The following is a 21643-nucleotide window of genomic DNA, read 5'->3' as shown; positions in this document are numbered from 1 at the left end:
TGCTGCGTTCCAGCTGGGCAGCTTGGGAGTGGGGAGGACCATGTGCTGCAGAAACGGGGCAGGACATTATCGATACACTCACTCTTCCGTTGGTTTCCCCTTTCCACCATCCCTGGTCCCCGCCAATCCTGCTGTAGATCTTCACCACATCACCCTCTCGCAGGGAGAGCTCCCGCATGTCCCGCGCTGCGAAGTTGTATCGTGCCACCGCCGTCCCTATGACCCGTGGGGTGAACACTGTGAGGGGACAAAGCAGAGGGTGTCGGGAGCTGCCCCACCACACGGGACTGGCCGAAGCCTGGGGAAAGCTTGGTGAGGTTCAACCTGGGTTTTCCACTGCAGTGCTGGCTCCCATTGCATCCGAATTGCTCAGCCCCGCACAGACTGGGCCGGTCAGGGTTAAACTGGATTCCTGCTGGGCTTTAAAGAGCTCTGTGGGCTTGGGAAGACCTTCTCTGCTGACCAGGAGAGCCCAAGAGGGGCTTGGTGGGGATGGCTGGGGTGAAGGGCACTTTTGTGAGAAGGTGGCAAAGTAAAAGATTTCACAGGAATACACAATCATTAACAACAAAATAATGGGAAAATCCTGTTCTGCTATCAATGTCAGATCTGGCTGCTGCACCTCAGCAAAAGATTTCACAAATCAACTTGTATTTAAACTACTTCAAAAACCGAGTCACTGGGATTGGATCCTCCTAGAGATGCCGAGCAAAACCTGCGTGTTTTGCCATAAAGAGGAACAAGCTGTTAACCCGGTACCCTCCCGGCTCCTGCCCCTGCCAGGGAGCAGCCAGGGCCCTTGGAAACTTGGTCCCATTACAGACCAGAAGGTGCAGAAGCACCCTGAAAACCCTAACGCTGACCAACAGCTTATGAGAAGCCCTGTGAGCCAGCCTGGGACCTGACCGCCGGTGGCACCGGCACTGCCCAGCCCCATGGATCTCCATCACTTCAGGCAGGGGATGCTCGGGGAGGCACAAGGAGGAGCAGCAGTGAGGGAGGAAGGGCAGGGGCAGTGCTCGGCTTCCCTGCCCCAGTGACTGGGCAGCGGGAAGGAGGGCTGGACAGCAATGGTGGGAGGGATGGGATGGACACAGGAGGAGAAAAACACACCTCCTCTGAAGTCTGCAGAAAAACGCCACCCTGAAGGGACACTGTGTTTTGCTGAAGCTATTCTTTTTGTCCCAGGACTTTCAAGGATTCATTTCAATTTTAAAAGTTTGCAAACCAAGGTTGAACTAAGTTTGAGGAAAAGCTTTGCCCAGGTTTTCAGCTCTCAAAATGGAAGGAGATGAGGATGGCGATGGAGACGGTCCAGACACACAACGTGCAATCACTGAAGGGCTCGTCCGTCCTCGCCAGGCCGGAGAACGGAGCGAGAATCACGGCAGCTTTGAACTCTTTCATCAGGAGCTTGTTCAGAGCCCACTGCTACACAAATCGCTTTCTGCAATACTTTCTATGCAGTTAAAGCATCCCAAATTCCCAGAATTATGTTCTAATACCTTGAATAGTTAAGTGTTCCTCCCAAACACGGCACTAAGGAAAGCACGTGGGGTTTTGCTGATGATTTTCCCTGTCCAGCCTAAAGAAAATACTGAAAGGTAAAAGCTTAAACAGGAAGAAATGAACTGGCACGGTTTTGCCCTGATCCCTGCCGAACAGGGAGGAAGACACCAGCCTGTAACGCATTTGATAATGGAGTTCAAAGGCCAGAGCACTGCTGCACTCTCTGCAGGGAGCCTGAGCCCCAAAACACATTTGGCACCGTAGGATCCCCCCCGCCTCCTCAGCAAGGGTCTCCTGGGCAGCCTCAGATACCAGAGCTCAAAAACTGCCGGACATTGAGATGTTCTCCTTGTACAGCAAGGAGAAACAGTCTGGAAGACGGTGTGATGCCAATGCTCGTTCGGTGAAACACACGGGATTAGCAGGTCAAGCTTGAAGTACATCATGAGATCCCAATGCGCTCGATTCACTTTTTCATTAATTTTAGCCCCCTTGCTCAAATAGCGACAACTCCATCTTCTCCCTGCCTTGATTTTGGCGAGAGGGGGGAGTGTGTTTGGCTTCCAGCCAAGCCATGGTTCATTATTTCCAGGCTGTGCCCCAGGGCAGCACCAGGGACCCCCTGAACTGCCTGTGAGTGATGGAGGGACAGTGGGGACCCCACAGGTCCCGCCACTGATGGCTTTCAAGCTGGGGATGCTGCAGCCTGGGGAAGGTGGCAGGTCTCTCCACTGGGGAGAGGCACTGGTACCTGACCAGAAGGGACTGGAGGAGCTCTGAGAAGAAAAGTTGAGGCCCTGAGGACTGAGAAAAGAAAAGTTGTAGGAAGCGCAGGAGGCTGCAAAGAGGTTAGAGAGAAACAGAAAGAGGCAGAACACGCATTAAAAAGGAAATTAAAAAAAATATTATAATGCACAATGCTTTAAAAGGTGACGGAGAAACGTGGGGCAAAGCATGCAGAAGGGCTTGCACAGGGGCTTGGAGCTGGTGGCAGGTCCAACCACAGCCCCACAGCCAGTGTAGGGGCTCACAAGTCATCCTAGAGTTGTATTTCATGATAAGGGATACTTAATCAACTTTTAAAAACTATCTTCCTTTGGTACTCTTTTTTAAATACACCATGGAAAAAGGTTTTTTTTAAAATGCATTTTCCCCCACAAAGCCATTTCTGCACTCAGGCTTTTAGACAAAATGGAACGTTTTGCACTAATGCACCTTTTGCTTTCCATTTGTTTTGATATTTTATTTATTTTTTTTTTATTTTAGGCACAGACTTACCGTTCCTCCCATCACCTCCATTAAAGGAGTCCCACTGGGATTCAAACCATCACAAGTCACACTGGAACTGCATCCATTAACACACATGCACAAAAACTCACACGGCCAGGGAAGACACGAGACATCCCGCTAACAGAGCATCACACCTCTGCTCACTACCCGCAGGAGGATGGGCTGCCCCTGCAGCCACGGCTCCTGTTCTGGCAGGACCAGGGGGTGGCAAACCACCCCTGAGCACAGGGTGCAAAACCACAGGAGGGAAAACCAGCCTCCCCCAGCAAAAAGCTCTCTCTGGGAGGCTGCATCCGCTCCATGGAACTGCACAAGCTGAGAGGAGCAGTGCCAGCCAGCCCCAGCTTGGCCGAACCCCTCTGTTCCCCACCATCTCCTGTAAGACCCATCCTCAAAATGCCACCAGCCAAGCAGGAGACTTCTCAAGCCCTACAGCAAAGCCATAAATCCCTTGGTCCAGATGGTGCTCCGACACCTTGCTGAAAGGGTGAGATTTTCCATCACAAGTTTCAGGACACCCGCTCGCTGGGTTTTACCTGGAGAGCGGGTGAAGGTCCTGGAGGTAGAGCGCTCCCGAGACTTATAGGGGTATTTCAGCGTTGTGTCCAGCTGCTTGAAGCTCTCCTTCAGCGAGTGGCTCTGGTAGTATTCGACCAGCTCCTGGCAAGGATGGACAGGCACCCAGCTGTCTCCACCGTCCTCTGCATGACTTGCAGGGACAGCGTGCACACTCTACAAAAACCTACCAGCAGGCTTTCAAACTTCTTGGCTTCTGTGATGTGAATCCAGTTGTCCTTCTCCACCACCTTGATGTGCTTCACCTCCTCGTTGAACCTGTGAACGGCAGCAAAGGCACTCAAGGAAACACAGCCACAGGCTCCAGCCCCATCTCATCCTCCATGAGCAAGTAATACTAAATTACTACATGAAGTATTACTCACTTAATACTGATGGCAAAGCGCTCGGCCTCAGCCGGCCGCTCCCGGATCAGGTAGGTGCCGCTGACATGAGACTTGAGCAGGTTGTCTGTCTGCTGCCGCTCCATGTTCCCTGCGAACCTGAGCCCAGAGGCTAATTAATTAATCAACTAAAAGTGCAAGTGCATCTTTAAAATAGGCGTACTTCAGACAAAAAGATACATCTTTTTTTAAAGGCATGAAGGTTGAGAAGGCAAATCGAGAAACAGGGCTCATCCAAAACTTCATGAGCACAAAGGAACGTGTCCCAAGCAAGATACGCAAGAAGCTGCTGAGCTGCTGCACAGGGAGGGTGGGCGATGCAGAGTGCAACCTCTTCCCTTTGAAGGGTCTTGCACCTAGAAAATCCCACTAACTGGGAATCGGTCCCCAGGTAAACAAGGCTTCAGCAAGAGCTAGGGAGTGGGATAATTTAGACTCACGGATTTGCAAACCTGGCTGGAGCTGGAGGAAAGGAGCAGGAGGCAAGCTAAGTGCAGCCTCTCCCACCAAGGCAAGAGTTGCTTCCTTCCACCCAAAAAAGTTTTCTGGGAACAAAACCCACAGAAAATGGGAAGAGAAACCAGCACCTCTCCTTATGCCTCTGACCCTCTCCACAAGTGAAGAAACCCACACCGATGCTGCGAGGGTTGCACCAGGTTTCAACACCCAAATGCCCCATGGCCACATGGGATACATAGGTGGGATACAAAGCATTGCTCACCTGCATTCATAATTCATTATTACAGTGGATTCCCGATCATTTAACAATTAAAAGGTAAGGGCGATGTATCTTTACAGCCACAGGCAGGTCGTGCCCAACAGGGCGACTCACCACGGGTACGCCGTGTAGTCTATCTCCCGCGAGGGCGGCCGGCTGTTGGGAGGCTGCAAAGAGAGCATTGCTTATTGCTGAGGAGCCGGCATCTCATCGGGCTGGAGATCACATGCGAGATGCTCCTCCAGCGGGAGGGTTTTCATCTGCCAAGCTGTTTCTGAATTATTGGCTTGGGCGAGGGAGGGCAGTGTTGCAGCTGAGCATTGCTGCCTCAGCCTCCCAGCTGTGATAAGCATGCTGCATTTTTTTTTCATTTACCTGAACATTTTTTAATTGGGAAGCGGCTGACAGCATTACAAAACACAGTAACAAAATAAAAGTGTATTTTTCCCATACTGTGCCCGATCCTCAAGTACTCTGCTCCTGAGTCAGCCCCACCGAAGAGGAACAGAGCCCCGACCTGGTCACACCAACCCCAGCCTTGGGAACAGGGCTGACACCAGCCTGACCAGACACTGGCAACCATGGGATGATGGATCCACTTCCCTGCTAAGCCAGCCACAGTAAAAGGCCTCATTCAAGGGCCAGGACGTACTGGAGGGACCAAGATCTCAAGCAGAAGGCTGAGAAGCACGACAGGCACCAGGGGAGCAGCATCTCCCGTGACAGCCCCCAGCGCCCACCCCAGTGCTCCCACCTCCATCTCTGTGGCACTTACCCTTGCATCCACGGGGCAGGGCTTTACTGACGAGCTGGGAAAATAACCCGATTTCTTCGTCTGCAGCAGCCGCCCCTGCAAAGCCAAGCCAGGTATCAGACTGGGATATGCACAGGGGAGCAATGCTTTTGCCGTGCAGGGATGGGGACAGGTGCCAAACTTCCTCGCAGACCCCCCAGCTCCCAAACCTAGGCGTATGCCCACACTCCAGGAAAGCCCACAAATAAAAGGGACAATGCAGAAGTCACTGGTTTAAAGCGTCCTGGGAAACTGCCCAGGGGAATCACTCTCACCTCCCACCACGGCGAGTCGGGGTCCCCCCTCAGCAGCTCAATCACATCCCCAATTTGAAACGTCAGCACCGGCTTCCCAGGGGGAGCTGGGTTTCCGTGGTAATTCTGAACCGCCACCATTTTAGGACCTGGGAGAGAAGCAAAACAGTTTCATCACCTAGTCCCTGTTAAGCAAAACCAAAACAAAAACACCCCTCCCGAAGCCTGTTGTTCCTTATCCTGTGAACCACACATCTAATGGCACCAGCAGGCAGGACTGGGGGGCAGAAACCATGGAAGCAGAAAGGGACGGTGCCCACAGCAAACAGTCCTGGCTCCCATAGTTACATGTGAGTTTAGACTGAGTTCCCTGAGCAAAATTAAACCCATGAAGGACCGAGCCAAGCCAAAGCTCCGACCCCCAGCCCTGCACCTGGACTTGAACCCTGCCATGGCAGACTGGCTCTTGTTAGGCGATGCCCGGCCAGCACCAAACCCCGCCGGGTTCAGCGGTGACATCCGTGATTGCAAAAGGGACCAGCGAACACTTGGCTTGCACGGAGTTTCAGCTGGACCTGGGACCCAAACGCCCCTGAAGCTCTCAGTCGAAGTCCAGCTGTCTTGCTAACAACTGCACTTTAAATAAGCTTCCCCAGCTGCACTAAAACCACAGTGTTTATCTTCAGAATGTTTCCCCACCTCTGCCTCTCCCTGCCCAGCGAGAGCACTCTGTCTTTTTTTTTTTTTTTTTCCTTAACCACCAATTTGATTCAGGTTTCTTTTGCCAGGCTTGGCTTGCTTTCATCAGAAAAAGCACAAAAACAAATTGTTCCCTCTCCTTCGAGCCAGAGCATGGGCAGGGCAGGCCCAGCACTCCTCTAAGCTGGTTTTAAATCAAAAGAAAAGAAAAAAATATTGTGGTAACCATCACGACTAAGGGCCCCACCAGAGGGCAGCGGCTGGAGCCGCACATCCCTGCAGCACCAGGCAGGGAGATGCTCCCCATCACCACCAACCCTCCCTGTCAGGACGCGCCTGGTCTGCTCTGAAGGACCGTGTGGCACAAGGAAATTCGCCGGGCTCTCCTCGACTACTGGTGGGGTGTGAAGAAGCTTTTCTCACACGGCAGAGCAGGCCAGGGGCACGAAGGCACCCAAAGGAGCGATGCGGTGCTGGAGCTGCAGCGGGCAAGGGCTGAGCCTGGGCATGAGCTGGGTCTTTCCGCACGGGGACCTGCTGCTCCAGGGAACAGGGATGGAGAGACCTCGGCTCCCCATCGCTTGCCGTGAGGGCTGCGCAGGACCCTTCTGCAGCTCCTAATGCTCCTTTCTGGTTTCAGAAAGCGCCTCCCCCTCCCACATGCTCAATATTAGGGACACCTGCAGCCACATGCAGAATGCTTATCCCTACTTGCCCTCCTGCAATACAGTAATGCCCTTACCAGGTCCAGCACCCAGTGAATCCTGCAAAGAGAGAGGAAAAAGTCTCCATGAGAACACAGTGGTCTCAGCTCTCTCCATGAACACCCGCCTGAAGCCACCAGGATGAGAAACCCTCTCCCAAAACCACCCCAGTACTTCCCAGCCCACGGTGCTCGCCCCAGCTGGGTGCTGACACCTCCCGAGGGCTGTGGTGCTGCACAAACCAGGCCAGTTTTGGGCTGGAGAAGCCGCCATCGGTCTCTAGTCCTACCCCCCAGATTGCTGGGACTCCCCCAAGGAGGGCACTGGCTTTCCCACAAGCTGCCTGCACCCAGACCGGGCAAGGATACAGGCTCTGCCCAAGGCAGAGGGGGATGCGGGAAAAGGGCCAGCAAACAATGTACCTGGTCTGCCGAAGAACCTGCAAGAGATTGGTAAAATACGTGGTTAATTTAACAGGCAACAAACCCCACTTTCTGTTTCTCTTGATGCTGTGGGTATCAATAACCCAGCACCAGTGTTCAACTTGATGGAGGAAGCACAAAGCTGGGGTCACTCAGGTCATCGCTCTGCACTGGGTGGGAAGACCCGGGGAGGGACTTGAGCCAGACAAGGACATTTTCTCACTTGCACAAAGTTCCGTGCTTTTGTTCCTTCCTCCCTCCACTCCCCACCCAAAACCTCCCCGAAGCCACCCTGTGACAGTCCCTGCAATGACCAGCTCCAGGTCAGCTCAATTTAGACCAAGAACATCAGTTTCTGCTGTACTATGGGGTGTCTGGGACCCCGAGATGAGGTCTCTCCTCATCAGAAATGCAATCCCACTTGCCCTAACCATCATCTTCTGATAAAGAACTCATCATCGCTCTTAAACACCCTCCCAGCACACGGGCTGGGCACACCCCACATGGTACCACGGAGCTGCTGCCATCCCGACACACGTGGGATCCAACTCTTGGCTTCAGTAGGCGGTTGGTGGATTGGTTGGTTGGGTTTTTAAACCACCAGCCAACATGAATTACAGCCGTTGAGGTGGCTGGGAGTGTATTTAGATTTTGTTATGCATTAACAAACGTCAGTGCTTTACAGAGCCACCTCCTCGGTGCAAGCTGCTCGTGATGTGACAGAACTCACCGATCTTGCAGGGAGGAATGATCTCCAAGCACTCCTTATGAGCACCCGCTCCACATTTGGGGCAAAGATAGCCTTGGTAGAAGGTTCCTCTGCACAAAGAAAGAGGTCAGAGAGTCCTAATTCAGCCTCAACTTTTGAGATTTTCTATCCGTATTTTAATGCAGATGCAGAAAAGCTGGAAGGATGCTGCTCACCTGAGGAACATCCTGCAGGCTTTGCAGTTGGTAGTCTTTTCAAATGTGTACATCTGAAAGTTATGGTGATTTGCATTGGCTTTCTCTGGCTTTATGTTGGACCTAAGGAAAAGGACCAGGGGGTTTATCAACCTGTCCCTACGAGCCACGTGACCTGTCACAGCAGCTGCTGTTTAAATATCAGTCAACGCTGTTTGCATTTCAGTCAACGCTGTTTGCATTTCAAGTTTGGAAACCACATGGACAGATATGAAATCAAGTGTGAAAGGAGACTCAGGGCTTGACTGGGCGGAGAGAGGATTTTGCCCATCAACCTTCGCCTGGGAGAATGTTCATGGATTTGGCCCTTGCCCGAGTCAATCAACAGCCCAGACCAGCCAGCACAGGGCCAATCCTGCTCAGCTCAGGACCGGCTCCCTGCAGAAGCAGCCCTCCCCCTGCAGCGCCTTCCTCCAGCCCCAGCGCAGTGCTCCATGCACGGCCAGACACCATGGCAAGGTGGCATCAGAGGTGCACCACCCACGCTTTGGGGCAGATGCTCAGGGTAGGGGATCTCATGCTGGACCCAAGCTCCTTTGGCACAGGGACCCACCCACAGGACTTCCCCACCATGGGCTTTGCTATCAGAGCTGCTCTCCAGTGACCGGCTGGCCCAAGGCACTGCTCCCCCACGCTTGGCACGGCATGCCAGGGCTCATGCTCACATGGCCATTTCAAACTGCTCCATCCACTTCCTCTTCATTTCCTCCGTCTTGCAGAAGAACTGGAAGCCCTGCTTCCCCTGAAGGTGAATTAGGTAGAAGCCGTATGACCACTGCAAGAGAAAACGAGAGCGCTGGTCAGACTGCTGCGCTCCCAGCACCTGAGCAGCAAAACACACCGCATGTCTATTCAGGCATCTTAATAACTGCTCCCAGCGCCTGCCCTGTCCCCTCTGAAGGGCTGCTGAACCTTTGCAAAGGTAACAGCAGGGAAGGAGGAAGAAGAGCTCCGTGTTTCTCTAACACACTGCAACTAACGATGCTTGAATCAGCCTGGCACTATATGGCCAAATAGGATTTTATGGTGGCAGATGAGAGAACCCAGATTTTTCTGCTCCAGTGGATCCTCCCCAGCCATTATACTTCTCCCTGACAGCAACTGACAGCCCAGGAGGAACATCTGACCTGCCCACTGCACATATGTTCTGCCTGTCTCATTGCAACATTGCACAGAAAAACACGACAGAAAATTGTGTGCTTTGCTTACCATTTTTCCATGAGACTAGAAAGCATAGGAGAGGCAAAGTGGAAATATATTTCATTAAAACACAAAGCTAGCAGCATTTCTTCAGCATCCAAGTGGCAAAATCAGCTATTCTTACCCCAGCATCACTTATCCCATCCATACAATACCTCTCCTCATTGCATGTAAAGGGATTAAGCTAACGAGTCTCTGCTAAACCCATAGCTGGGAGGTTTTTCCTTCATGGCTGCAGGCTAAGCCTCAAACCACCAGCAACATTATGTTTCTTCAGTGGCAACCGTGCTCCGAGCACCAATTTGGCAGGCTGGTTGGCAATGCTCACACTGCCCTTCCAGGCTCCTCCACCCCATGACTCGTGGGAGTGAGAGCATCCGCACGGACCCTCCCTCCCTGCCCTCCTCTCCGCCCCACCTGACCCGCCGGTCCCTCACAAGCAAGCAGGGAGCAGCTTCCCCTCTCCTACCCCCAGTCATCCCAGCCTCTTCAGGGATGTTTTGCAAGGATAGAATTCAAGGATCAAGCCCAGCCTCCCGTTAATAAACATTTCCCAATGCTCTGTAAGGCTGCCCTGAAAGCTGAGCATTTATTTTCCAGCTTTTTTGCAAGCTCTGTTTCTATTTTAAAAGGTTAATGGGAACGTACTACCCAAGGAGTGGCTGAAACAGGTCCAAAACGCTCTCCAGCAGAGCTAATCCCTGGTTCACCTACCTTCTTAATGTCCTTGTTATTCATAGGGTCATCAGTCATCTTGTGGAAGAGCAGCTCAATAATTTCTTTCAGCTCATAATTGTATCCTTTCCTTTTGCAGACGATCACCACTTTATCAAATAAAAATAAATACCTGCCCAAAGCAAGCAAATAAACAAGGAACCCAGTTAAACATCTCAGGAAAGTCCTGGCTCCAGGGGAGGTGTTGGGAAAACTCTGTGCCGAGCATGCCAGCCAGCGCAGCTCGCTGCTCTAACCGAGCTGCAATTCCACTCTGATGGTGGTTCCTGTCGGTCCAACTCTAGGTGATAACTAAATAAATAAGCACAAGGGGAATCGCCAAATGAAGGCACGTTTAGTCTAGGAAAACTGGGCACCAGTGCTCGCTCACCTGTCCTGCTTCGTGTGGTTGACTATGGAGCGGACCTTCAGCTCGCCATCGATCTTCGGCCTCCCAAACTCCTCCAGCTTCACTTGCTGCGGAAAGCAAAGCAGGGCTGGGATGCGCGGGCGGGGATGGGACGGTGCTTTGGAGAGGTGGGAACCCCCGCCAGCCCTGCCTCCGGCTGCTGCAGCTCCTGGGAACAGCATCGCTCTCGCCAAGGGGAGCCTGGGCACCAGCACGGGAACAGGACCACGGGAGACCCGTGGAGCTCCAGCACCAGCACCCCAGGGCCAAGGCTCAGCAGTCAAAGCATTTTTGCAAGGTTTGGGATCCAAAAAGCAAAACTCCCGCAAAATAAGCTATGTTCCAAGGGTTTCTACAAAACCGGAACCAGAGCTCTTCCAGTTTTGATTCCCATCCTGAAGCAAGCCTGGAGATTTTGGGGAGGCTAGAACCCACCCCAAGGCTTTGCTCAGTTTGACATTCAGCTCTAAAGCCCTCGCAAACGTTGCTCGGGGCAGCTCGGCCGCCAAGCCACAGGCATCAGTCCCCTCACACAGTTCTTGCAGGAAAAAAAGTTAATATTCTGAAGCATCGCCACCAGTCAGGAAAATAAATATTTCACACAGCTGGGTGTACAGCCCGTAATTATTTCCTTGCCGTACCATGTGAGCTCTGCATACATCACACCGATCGCTCCACAATGTCCTGCAGGGTGCAATGAAAGGAAACCCCCAGCAGAACATCTGTGGGGTTGGTCTGCAGACAGCAGTGACCTCTTTGCTAACACTTCATCTCCCGCACGTCAGACCTGCTCTCTGGCTGCAGCAAGGAGGAGAAGTGGCTGCTTCATGCCCCCGTGACGTCCTCATTTTTAGGGAACGTGATGCCTGATTGTTTGCACCGATCAGGATTATCACGACTGCTTCAATCTAAACCTGTGAGCCGCAATGGCCCATATCCCACTGGAGAATTTTTGCAGGTTTCTCTTGAAAATTAAGGACTTTGTCTCCATCTGTTAAATAACCATCAATTAAAAGTTCATTGTTTTCAAATGAAGACAAGGCTTCAAGCCCCCAAACCCAGGGGTGCTGGGAAGCCCTTGGGGTGGACAGCCCCCACCTCCGCCTCCATCAGCCCTTCTGAAGCATCTCAGGTGTCAGCCCCCAGATTGCATTTCCCCAGCGTAAAGCGTGACGGCAGAGCAGCTGCACCCAGGCCTCCCCTCCCACCCCCGGAAAATGTGGGAAAAAGCTCCTTAGCCTGAAGCTCTGCCACTGAATATTAAATTAATGGGCTTGTTCGAGGCTGAAGTGAGTGGTGGGTTGCACAGGTCAGCTGATGCACAGTAATGGGACCGAGTGCTTGATACCTCTGGAGTCTGCAGGATGAGATTCTCCTTAAAGTACATGGTTGAGATGCTGGGGATTAGGTGCATGTGCCCTTCTCCCCTGAAAGAAGCCTTGGTGCACTTTCAATTAACCTCTGCCCTCTGAACAGTGAAAGAAATCCTACTTTAAATAGCAGACACAGCTGACTTGGGGAATTCTTGGGTCCCCCTACACTAACAACATGAGAAAAAGTTGGAGAAACATTTTCCGTGTAACACCACCAAGAAAAGTCACCCTCCATCACAGCTCAATCAGTTCTGTAACGTAGCAATTACCTCTGGACCATCAGCAACAACCCTGTCAGCGACGAGGGAGTGTCTGAACACATGGGAATCTTTCTTGGGTAGCACATCAGCTTCAGCAGTAATTGCACAGAAAAAGCAGATATGTTAATAATAATCGAATTAAACTTGGGAGCAAGAGGATTTTCCAACTTACCAGATTTTCTATAGAGCTCTGAAATTCGCTTATTTTCTTTAAAGTCTCTTTGTCCCTCTTTACTTCATTTATGTACATGGCCAAATCCTTAAAAGAAAAGTAAATATTTATTTTTATTTTCCAGATTAAATTAGTACCTTACCCGAGCAGAAAGCCCATGACCCCAGCTCCCCAACGCCGCACTCCTCCGCCCTCAGAGCCATGCCAGCAGCAGCCCGGGCACAGTGAGCACAGGCTTTTTGGGCTTGCACTGCTGAATTTTTATATATAAATTGCCCTGCAATTTTTATAATTTCCCAGAAGAGGGCAATGCATGAATCCAGTGCAGCACAGCAAACCCGACCCATGGCTTTACCTGGTGAAAGCCGGGGTGAGCAGCCACGCATCCCCTGCCTTTGCACCTCTGCCTTGGCAGCATCCTTCCCTCTCAGCCTTCATCACCATAATTCCCTTCATCCCCCCGGATACAAAAGCTGTGAGACAGTCTCTGGTGTCAAAACATCCATGTCTGGAAGTGACTGCTTTGGGCACCCGGCTGCACGCTGGCTGTGAACAGCACTTGACCTGGCTCTGTTCCACTTGCTTCCAGCTTGCTTCCCTGGGTGCTCCGGATTGCACCTGAGCCAGTGAGAGCGCTGGGATGCTCACCCTGTCCTTCCCAGGGACACTCCAAGATAGCACCCCCATCTCCAACACCTCTGGGCCTCCAACATCTCCCACCACACAAGGGCTATGTTATGAAACAAGGAGACAGCTGATGGAGCTTGTTCTGTCCTGAAAAATTCCAAATTTTAACCCATCAAAGAGAAAGAACCCTATCCCTTCCACCAAAATACTTCTTGCACTCTTCAGAGAGTATTTTCCATGCCCATTTGCTTCTTATCTGCTCCCTGCCTCCTTGTCTCAACAATAGCTCTTGTCAACTTGGATTAAATCTGAACATGGGATTTTTTAAGACTTCCCCTCCGGGTCAGACCTTCCTCAGCTTCCCAACATCAGAAGGGTTAATCACAAATGATGATCACAAATCTACGTGACAATACTTATAACATCACAAAACAGCCCAGGGATGGTTATGAAGAGTGACAAAACCAAAAGCCTTATGAAGCAGCATCCTCCCTCACGCCTGAGCCTTGAGCTCAGCTCTCTCCTGCTGAACAGGCCACCCCTCCACAAAGGGGAAACAAAATCCCAGGACCAAGCGTGACCTGAAACAGCACAGCAAGGTGCAAACTGGGCTGCGGGATGCAACTGGGAACCTGCCCCAACCAGCACCTGGGGGGCTCAGTTCTGCACATGCAGGTGGATGGTTGGTACCTGGGCCAAATACCCTCACACACAAGTTTTTGGGGCAAATCCTGCCCCTGCCTTATGCAAATGGGGCAAATTTTTGCAAATTTTGAGAAACCCTCTGCAAAATAAAGGGAGGTGAATCCTTTGGGGAAACATCGCTCTCTTTACCCCTCCTGCACAGCGCTCGCCCCGGACAGCAGCAACGCCTGCTGCCTACCCGCACAGCAGACAGAAAGGCTGGATTTGCGATGAAAAACATTACTTGTAAGTTCAACCTTGGTTTACAGATCAATTAAAACCAAACCGCATGGCTTCCTATGTCCCTGCTGAGCCGGGCGTGCTCTGACCTGCACCCGCGCTCTCCCGGTGATGGGGCGATGAAACAGAGAAACCTCACTGATGGCTATTGGCAGCTCCCTGCAAAAATTGCTGAGCCTGCAGTGCAGCCGGAACATATATACCGTTATTTATTAGCAGCATCATCAGTGGGTGCCACGTTAGGAGGCCATAATCAGGGTTTAACAAGTGTCACCGGGTTCAGTGTTTGTTTGAGGCCACAGCGATGTGTTGTGCAGCGGTGGGCTGGGAACGCAACGTCCTTCAAACAACCTTAACTTTAAAGCGACCTACATATGGGCTTTAGATTGCCGGGCTTGCAGGGATAATGGCTGAAAAGGTCACCCAAGTTATGTAAGCGCTAGGAAATGCAGTGCTGTTACAAAAGCTGGGCTCGGAGGTAGAAAACAAAGTGACCTGAGAACGTGGGAGCAAGCCCAGGGATGAATCCTGCAATGCTCTCTGGAGGGAAAACCTGGAGCTAATGATTGGTCTCAAGTCAGATGCTGCTGACGATGGTCTCACAGTGTGAGAGTGCAGGGAGGGGGATGTATCCAAGTCAGAAAACATTTGGATAAATTTATTTTTTGTTGCTGATGGTTTTCCTGAGATCTTGGGGGCTTCAGCTGAAAGCTCACGAAAACTTTAAACAAAGGAAAATTTTGACACCAGCAGTTTTCATTTGTGCAGAGAACATTTTCGCCTTAATAAAAAAAATACTTGGATAAAAGGATTCCCAAGCAGCACCTGGATAACAGCGTACGGGCAATGCTCTGCACAAACACAGGCACAGGCTCCCGTTCCTGCAATACTTCCCAACTTGCTGATACATCTGGAGTTCCTCCAGATCCCTCCTAGCAAAAACAAGAGCCGAGTCTGGCACAGCCTCCCTACGCACAACAGTAATTAGTGAAAAGTCGTAACTTGTCAACAAATACCAGCTTCCCCAGCTGCTTAAGGAGGAAGATAACAGCGCTGACTACCGATCTGCTGCGAAGCAGTCACATCAAATGGCAATCGATATACACACATGTCCAAAAGGAGGAGATGGTGCCTTCCCTCAGGCTGTTATAAAGTTTTTCCATCTAAGTTTTTGTTTTCCAGAAGCAGAGGGGTCCCACGTTCCGTTGCACCCCAAGCCCAGCACAGCCCCACCATCGCTCTCATGCTCCTGTACCTGCATCGCCTCCAGAGCCTCCTTCAGCTGTTGCTTCTCTGGCCGATCTGAGGAATGGCTGAGCAGCTCCTGAAAAAAAAAAAAAAAAAAAAAAGTAAGGAGCTTGGGGGTGCTACGAAAGCTGCCCACATGCTGCCTGCACCAAGCAGGTTATGACCTGCGGGCAATGGCTGCCTGCTGCCAGGGTGGTGGCAGGGATGCCGGAGTGGTGGCAGGGATGCCAAGGTGGTGGCAGGGACGCTGGGGTGGTGGCAGGGACGCCGGGGTGGTGGCAGGGACGCCGGGGTGGTGGCAGGGATGTTGGGGCAGGCGACTGTGGCTGCAGCCGTAGGACAGGGAACATGCCAAGCGGCTGGTGCTCGAGAGATCTGTTACATGAAGTTGACGGGAGGAATTTCACACATAATCAGATTATATGCAAGCTTATTTTATATTCATTAACTGCCTCTTGTGGCTAACAAGTGCAGAATTACCCTAGGTCACCGTACTTTAAGAGATGGCACAAATATTATGTCATGTTAAGTAGCTCTAGTAATTATTTCGTTTGAAGGAGGAACCCCCTCCCCTCACCCTGCATTTGGCAATGATTCACTCTGCACTGTAAAAGCCAAACGATGCTACAGTGAGGATGGCAGCTGGAGAGATGTGCCAACACTGAAACACTTACTTTTAACAGGAGGTGATATTTCAAAACTCTTTGCATTGGAACCACCAGCAGATCTTGCAATTTGAATTTCCCATCCTGAACCTTCAGCGTGCATTCCTATTAAAGAAATCAATAAATCAGCAGTGAAGCCACTGGGGGGAAACAAGGGCTTCCCCCCCAGAAAAACCCTCCAGTGTCCTGTGGCTCTTCAGTTTTGCCCCTGCACACTCAGTTCTGATGACCTCGTGGTCCCTGCCTGCACCCAGCCGGTGTCAGCGCTCCCACCACAGAGGTTATCATGGAATAAGACACAGGGGCTGGACCCTAATATACAGACATTCTCATGCAACTGAGCTCCTCTGGCTTAATGAGATACTGCTCATTAGGGGAGCACATGAATGCTCTCAGACCTCGGGAAATGTCAAATGAAACACATTAGCTTAACTCACCTCCTCGATGGCTCGAACTAACGCATTTTATTTGCGAGGGGCTGGGAGCAAGCACGCAGACTGATGCTGCGGCTTCGCTGATAAGCATTAAATCATTAAGATGAGCTAATGTGATCAAGGAAGTTTTGCAACAGTTACCTTTGCCCAGACCCATTTAGAGACGTGCCTCTGCTGTGCTGGCTGAGACCCCCTGCGTGCCCCCCCAAAGATGAGCTAACTGCCACAAGAGAGGGAGAAAAAGGAAAAGCACGGGAGCAACTGGATGCTACAGCCACTGGCTTTACGCAAGATCTGGAGAACGTGTTTTAAAGATTAAATGCAGTTTTATCCCTGAATTGGGTTGCTACTTTTGCACAGAAAATCAAAGAGTGTTTGCAGAAAATGAGGTAACGTGTACAGACAGCCCAGCAAATTCAGATTAGCATCAAGAGCAAAGCGGGAATTAAAGCAGGGTAAAAACAGCAGCTCAAACAATGCATCCCTTCTGGGGCTCCTTTGATTTACTTAATATCTGCATCAGCCCCTATTTACACTAAGCCTTTACACTGGGGAATGAGGACAGAGGACTAATCCGGGCACTCGCCTGGGGACTTGGGTTCACCTCTGGCTGCCCTGATGCTGCGTGTCACCTTGGAAAGCCACGCAGCTCCTGCCTTGGGGATGCTCGGTGCCTGTGGGTCTCCCTGCACGCCTCAAAGAGGAATTTGTCCACAGCCAGTCCCACGCAAATAAAGTCACCTGGCTTGTTTTAACTTGGACAAACTCAGGGGAGGAAAGACAGGGAGCATGTACGGCAGGGAGATGAAGGGGCAAGCAGGTCTTCAGGACAAGATACCCCCCAGCTTTTCTCCCTCTCTGGGCAGCACAGACTCACGCCCACATCATTCCCTTCTCTTGCTAAATCAGACATTCCCAACACGCCATTCTCAGCTCCTTCCAAAACCCATGACAAGGGAGGTGGGCAGCACTTGGCTTTGGTGTTCCCTGCCCACTCACCTCCACCTTCTGCCTGACGTCCTCCCTGTTGGCCAGGAGGTGGTTGAGCGTGTTCTGGGCATACTCCATGTGGCTGCAGTACTTGCCGTAAATCAGCAGCCTGGAGAGGGGGGAAATCACAGATTTAATCGGAAACACTTGCTGGCAGTTATAACCTGTTATAAAAGATATATATATGCTTATATACAGTGAAAGGACAAGGAAAACAGCTATTCCCCTATATAACTGCTTAGAAAAAGCATTAACACTCTTTTACTGCGCAGCTTTTTAACATTTAAATCTTTTGAAGTTTCCAGAGCTGGAGCCCATGGGGGTGGATTTGGCTCATGATGAGCAGAAAGGGCCAAGTGGCCAGAAGAGCCTGTTTTCCGAGGTGATGGCTCATCTCTCCCCTCCCCAGCGGGATGCATTTAACCACCGCTTCCCAAGGGCTGTGCTGTCGGAGCATCGCTGTAACGAAGGGAAACCCAGGTCCACACTGACAGACTTTCCTAGAGCAGGTCACAAAGTGGCTCTACAAGAGGTACCTGCATCCCCGGTACAACGGCCCAAATAGGAAAAGAAACAAATCATAGGAAAAGCAAAAAGCTGGGGCCCCAGCCCTGCCCAAGCTGCCAGTCACCTCTGGCGCTCGCCTCTCCCGGGGAACGGCTCCAGCCCCAGCGAGGGTCTGCGGATTAATGAAACCGTGAGGAGGGGGCAGGCGCTGAACCCCTGCAATCCAACCCTACCTCGGCTGCAAGTCAGCTTGTTCTCGCAACTACACCACCACCATAAATCCTTGATGCCTCGACAGGCGCCATGCTGCCCCGACGGCCACCCGCCGGTTTTCTGGCTGCGCCGTATTAGCACTGGGGCTGGGGAATGCAGCAGAGCAGGGACGTGCTTCAAGACCAAATGACAACAAAAATCCGCTTCCTGAGAGCATTTCTGAAGGCAGCCCACTCAAGCATCACGTATTCATCTCCCAAAAAGCCTTCATTTCCTGAGTCACCTCACAGCCCAAAATAAAACTGCCACCACCGTGGCTGATGTGTGCCCCTCTCTCCAAGGGTTTCTAGACATTTCACCAAGTAAGAAAGAAGGCAAGAAAATCTTGATTCTTCAGACATGCCCAGAATGGATATGGGTGATGATAATTTGCACCTCATCAGAAAATGAGAGGCTTCAAATCCCCTTAAAATCCAAGGACACATTTTAGAAAGCTCCTTGCAGGATGGGCCACGGGGACCTGGAGATCAAAAGACTGTGTAATTTGGGAAAAGAAGACTGTCACAGCCTTTGGAAACACAGTGAAGTTCTGTATAGACACCATGGGCTATAAATTTAAACACCGGACACAGTCAGAGCAGTTTTGCTCTGGATTCCCCCTTTTTCCTCCACTTTCCTCATTAATCCTTCATGACAGGTCTGGGCTGTCCTCCCCCTTCCTTGCCGTTCGCTGTATTGCTGCTGATAAGACACGTATTCCATCACAGGCTGCAACTCATCCATTATTTCGGGACCTCATCTCTTGATGGAGACGATCTGGGAGCACCTGACCCGGTGTTGCTCTGTAAACGTGGGACTCTCGGACCCCGACGGGGAAGTGAATAGAGAGATTTATGGGAGCTGCAGTCCCCGGCGAAGCAGCAGCCAATACAGATTATTCTTCTGCCTTTTCCCCTTGACAACTTCTGAACGTGCACAATAATATCTACCTTGCCAGCACTTGGAGAGTTTCAAAGAGGCTTCAGGAGCATAAATTCAAACCTCTGGCTTTCAGAGAAAGAGATTTACAAACTATTTCCTTCTGAAAAAAAAAACACCAACCAACCAAAACCAAACCTGCAAAGCGGAGGAGCAATACATCATTTTGCCGGGATGTCTCTGAGGATGTGTAAAGAAGTGAGAGCTATTTGTCACAGATACAGTTGATGGAGGAAGGTCTTATACACAGGGACCAAGCAGGTGCTCTGGAGGTCCACATTCCCTTCTTGGTGGGTCTCCCCAGGTGAGCTCACTTTCTCCTTCTGCACCCCCATTTCCTTGCTGTAAAATGTGGTATCATTGTTTTTCCTGATGTAGGAAAGGACCATATTTAGATCAGGTTGCTCCAAACTCTTCATCCTCAAGAGCCCAGTTTTGAGGTCTTCTGGTCAGAACTCCTTGTGAGCAGCAGCTTCCCATGGCACTGAGGTCCCTGGGACCCCCAGGGGCTGAATGCAGCTTCAGATTTGCCACCGCCACCTCACAGCCATCCGTCTGGCTCCTTCCCTCACCTCTCAGGAAAGCTTTTAGGTCCTTCCAAAAGTTGCTTGCAAACTCCCTTGGGAACTGAGTCAGTTTGCTCACCCGCCTGCATGAAACCCATCAGCTACAAGCACTCTGCTGAGCTCCCACCAGTACATTAACAGAAGCAAACATTTATTTAAGGGCTGTCAGCCCAAAACCAAGCCTCATGCTCCCACCAGCGCATTAACAGAAGCAAACATCGCAAACATTTATTTAAAAGCTGTCAGCCCAAAAGCAAGCCTCGTGCTCCCGCACAGCCACGTGGATCTCCTGGGGGAGCAGTGTCACCTCCGAGATGCCTCCCGTGTCCCTTCCCTGCCCCCTGCGTGCACAGCTCTGCCCCGGGGATGGCACCAGCACACACAGAGCGGAGCCAGGAAATAGGAGATCCAAATCACCTAAGTGAGTTTTATGAGTATTTTTAAATTATTTGCATTCTTCTTTGGAAACTTTTTTTTCTTATTATTTAATCTAGACAACATTCCCTTTCTAAAAAGAGGTGCTGTGAATGATGGAATATCTGACCTTACGGTGTATTATTAATGCAGATGGTATTTCTGGAGTTATTGACTTCTGAATGGCATTTCTGTGTCTAGACACTGGTTTAATCACAGTGAAATAACACTCTGGCACGATTCCACAATGAATCAGGCCTTTGATTAGTATTAAGGATACTAAAGGCTTTTATTAACCTTATCTGTGTGTTCTGGGGTACTCCTGCCTGCAGCTGCCAAAACACAGAATCTATTATGCTTGCAAAAGCAACTTTTACATTTATTCACCATGCAATAGGTGCGGGACAAGAGCAGTGCCAAGTACACAATGTTTTTAGAGTGAGCAACCGCTTTGATCTAACCCAAGTAAAGTCTCCCCTGCAAAGGAGTCATCCTACTACATCACAAGCCCTCAGAGCCCTGCTGCTGCTTGGAGCAGACTACACTAAACCCTTGAAGGCGACTGAGGTTTTATCCCACTCCAGCTCACCATAACTGTAGCATTCCCATCTTTACTCCCTCCGTTACACCCCTGTAAATGCACCATACACTCAGCCTGCAGAACAGCCAGTCTGACGTGGGATGCTGCGACCAAGCAAAATTCAGGTGCAGACACGGACTTGCAGGAACAAGCACCCCCGGGCTGGTTTAGCCCGGTTGGGCAGAGAAGAGACGGCCCGAGCTCTGCCCCTGGGCGACTCGACATGGCTGGGGTTGGATTTGGCTGCTTAAGTGTCGGCACTGAGCGATGTTTCGGCTGCCTGAGAGCATTTAGCTGCGGAGGATGCAACACTGGTCTGCTGCGACAGGCATTTCTGTTCACAGCTCACAGCTGGGACCCTGCAAATATTAACCCGTATCTGTTCAAACCGGAGCTGCCCGACGACTGGGTTTCCTTTACCTCTCTTTGAATTCCAGAAACACTTTTGCCAGGCTGCTTCCTCCAGACATCATAGACACGTCGATGGCTCTCAGGAAATTGAAGTGCACTTTAATTAGGTCCTAAAAGGAAGAAATAATCAATACTTTAAACACATCCAAAGCAAGTGGGCAAACAGAGCCTAAAGAAATGTACATTTGCTACTTAATCAGGCAGTCATTTTCTCCTCTTTTTTTTTTTCTCCCTCTTTTTAGTTGTTTTTAAAATAAGTCATTCCTGCAGCCCTAAACGGCCAAGAGTGCAAAAGTGTAATTCTGCCAAGAGGTTATACAGTGATAAATGCCTCGGGACTTCCATGTGTATTAAAATCCCTTTTGCAGGTCTGGAGGGAGCAGAGGAGATGGGCAGGCTCCAACCCAGACCCCGTGCAAGCCAGCACAGAGGTCAATCCCTCCATCCTGGTGTGCCCAAACCATCTCTAAGCACAGCTAAAATACACAGCCCCAGCCCTGGAACATCCTCTGTATAAAACTGGTTTCTTACCTAGAGTTCATATAATCCCCAACTCTACAATTGAGTGTTAAAGAGTATCTCCTAAATGCATTCAAGCTCCGCGGCACGTGAAGGGCCGAACATCTACAGGTGAATGCACAAATCTA

General features: G+C 50.9%; 1 protein-coding gene across 6 annotated transcripts in view; it reads right to left on the bottom strand.

Annotated features, from left to right (window-relative positions):
- Positions 1 to 21643, bottom strand: part of VAV2 (vav guanine nucleotide exchange factor 2) — a 149315-nt gene that overhangs the window by 3442 nt on the left and 124230 nt on the right. For 2 of the 6 annotated variants that reach the window (XM_037400232.1, XM_037400234.1), the window contains 21 exons: positions 21006 to 21106; positions 17337 to 17436; positions 15913 to 16008; positions 15246 to 15314; positions 12440 to 12526; positions 10617 to 10702; positions 10226 to 10358; positions 9521 to 9535; positions 8977 to 9086; positions 8273 to 8374; positions 8079 to 8167; positions 7349 to 7365; positions 6965 to 6986; positions 5545 to 5672; positions 5252 to 5326; positions 4591 to 4643; positions 3741 to 3857; positions 3546 to 3633; positions 3336 to 3459; positions 2261 to 2347; positions 83 to 237 (listed from right to left, as the gene is read on the bottom strand). In XM_037400232.1, coding sequence (XP_037256129.1) covers positions 83 to 237; positions 2261 to 2347; positions 3336 to 3459; positions 3546 to 3633; positions 3741 to 3857; positions 4591 to 4643; positions 5252 to 5326; positions 5545 to 5672; positions 6965 to 6986; positions 7349 to 7365; positions 8079 to 8167; positions 8273 to 8374; positions 8977 to 9086; positions 9521 to 9535; positions 10226 to 10358; positions 10617 to 10702; positions 12440 to 12526; positions 15246 to 15314; positions 15913 to 16008; positions 17337 to 17436; positions 21006 to 21106 — 1854 coding nt within the window. The remainder of the gene's footprint in view (positions 1 to 82; positions 238 to 2260; positions 2348 to 3335; positions 3460 to 3545; positions 3634 to 3740; positions 3858 to 4590; positions 4644 to 5251; positions 5327 to 5544; positions 5673 to 6964; positions 6987 to 7348; positions 7366 to 8078; positions 8168 to 8272; positions 8375 to 8976; positions 9087 to 9520; positions 9536 to 10225; positions 10359 to 10616; positions 10703 to 12439; positions 12527 to 15245; positions 15315 to 15912; positions 16009 to 17336; positions 17437 to 21005; positions 21107 to 21643) is intronic. The other 4 variants (XM_037400233.1, XM_037400235.1, XM_037400237.1 and 1 more) reach the window with 3 other exon arrangements.

The sequence above is a fragment of the Falco rusticolus genome, chromosome 9 (assembly GCF_015220075.1).
Source record: "Falco rusticolus isolate bFalRus1 chromosome 9, bFalRus1.pri, whole genome shotgun sequence".
NCBI classification, from domain to species: Eukaryota; Metazoa; Chordata; class Aves; order Falconiformes; family Falconidae; genus Falco; species Falco rusticolus.
Note: the sequence above shows the minus strand (reverse complement) of the source record. Positions and strands in the feature narration are given on the sequence as shown.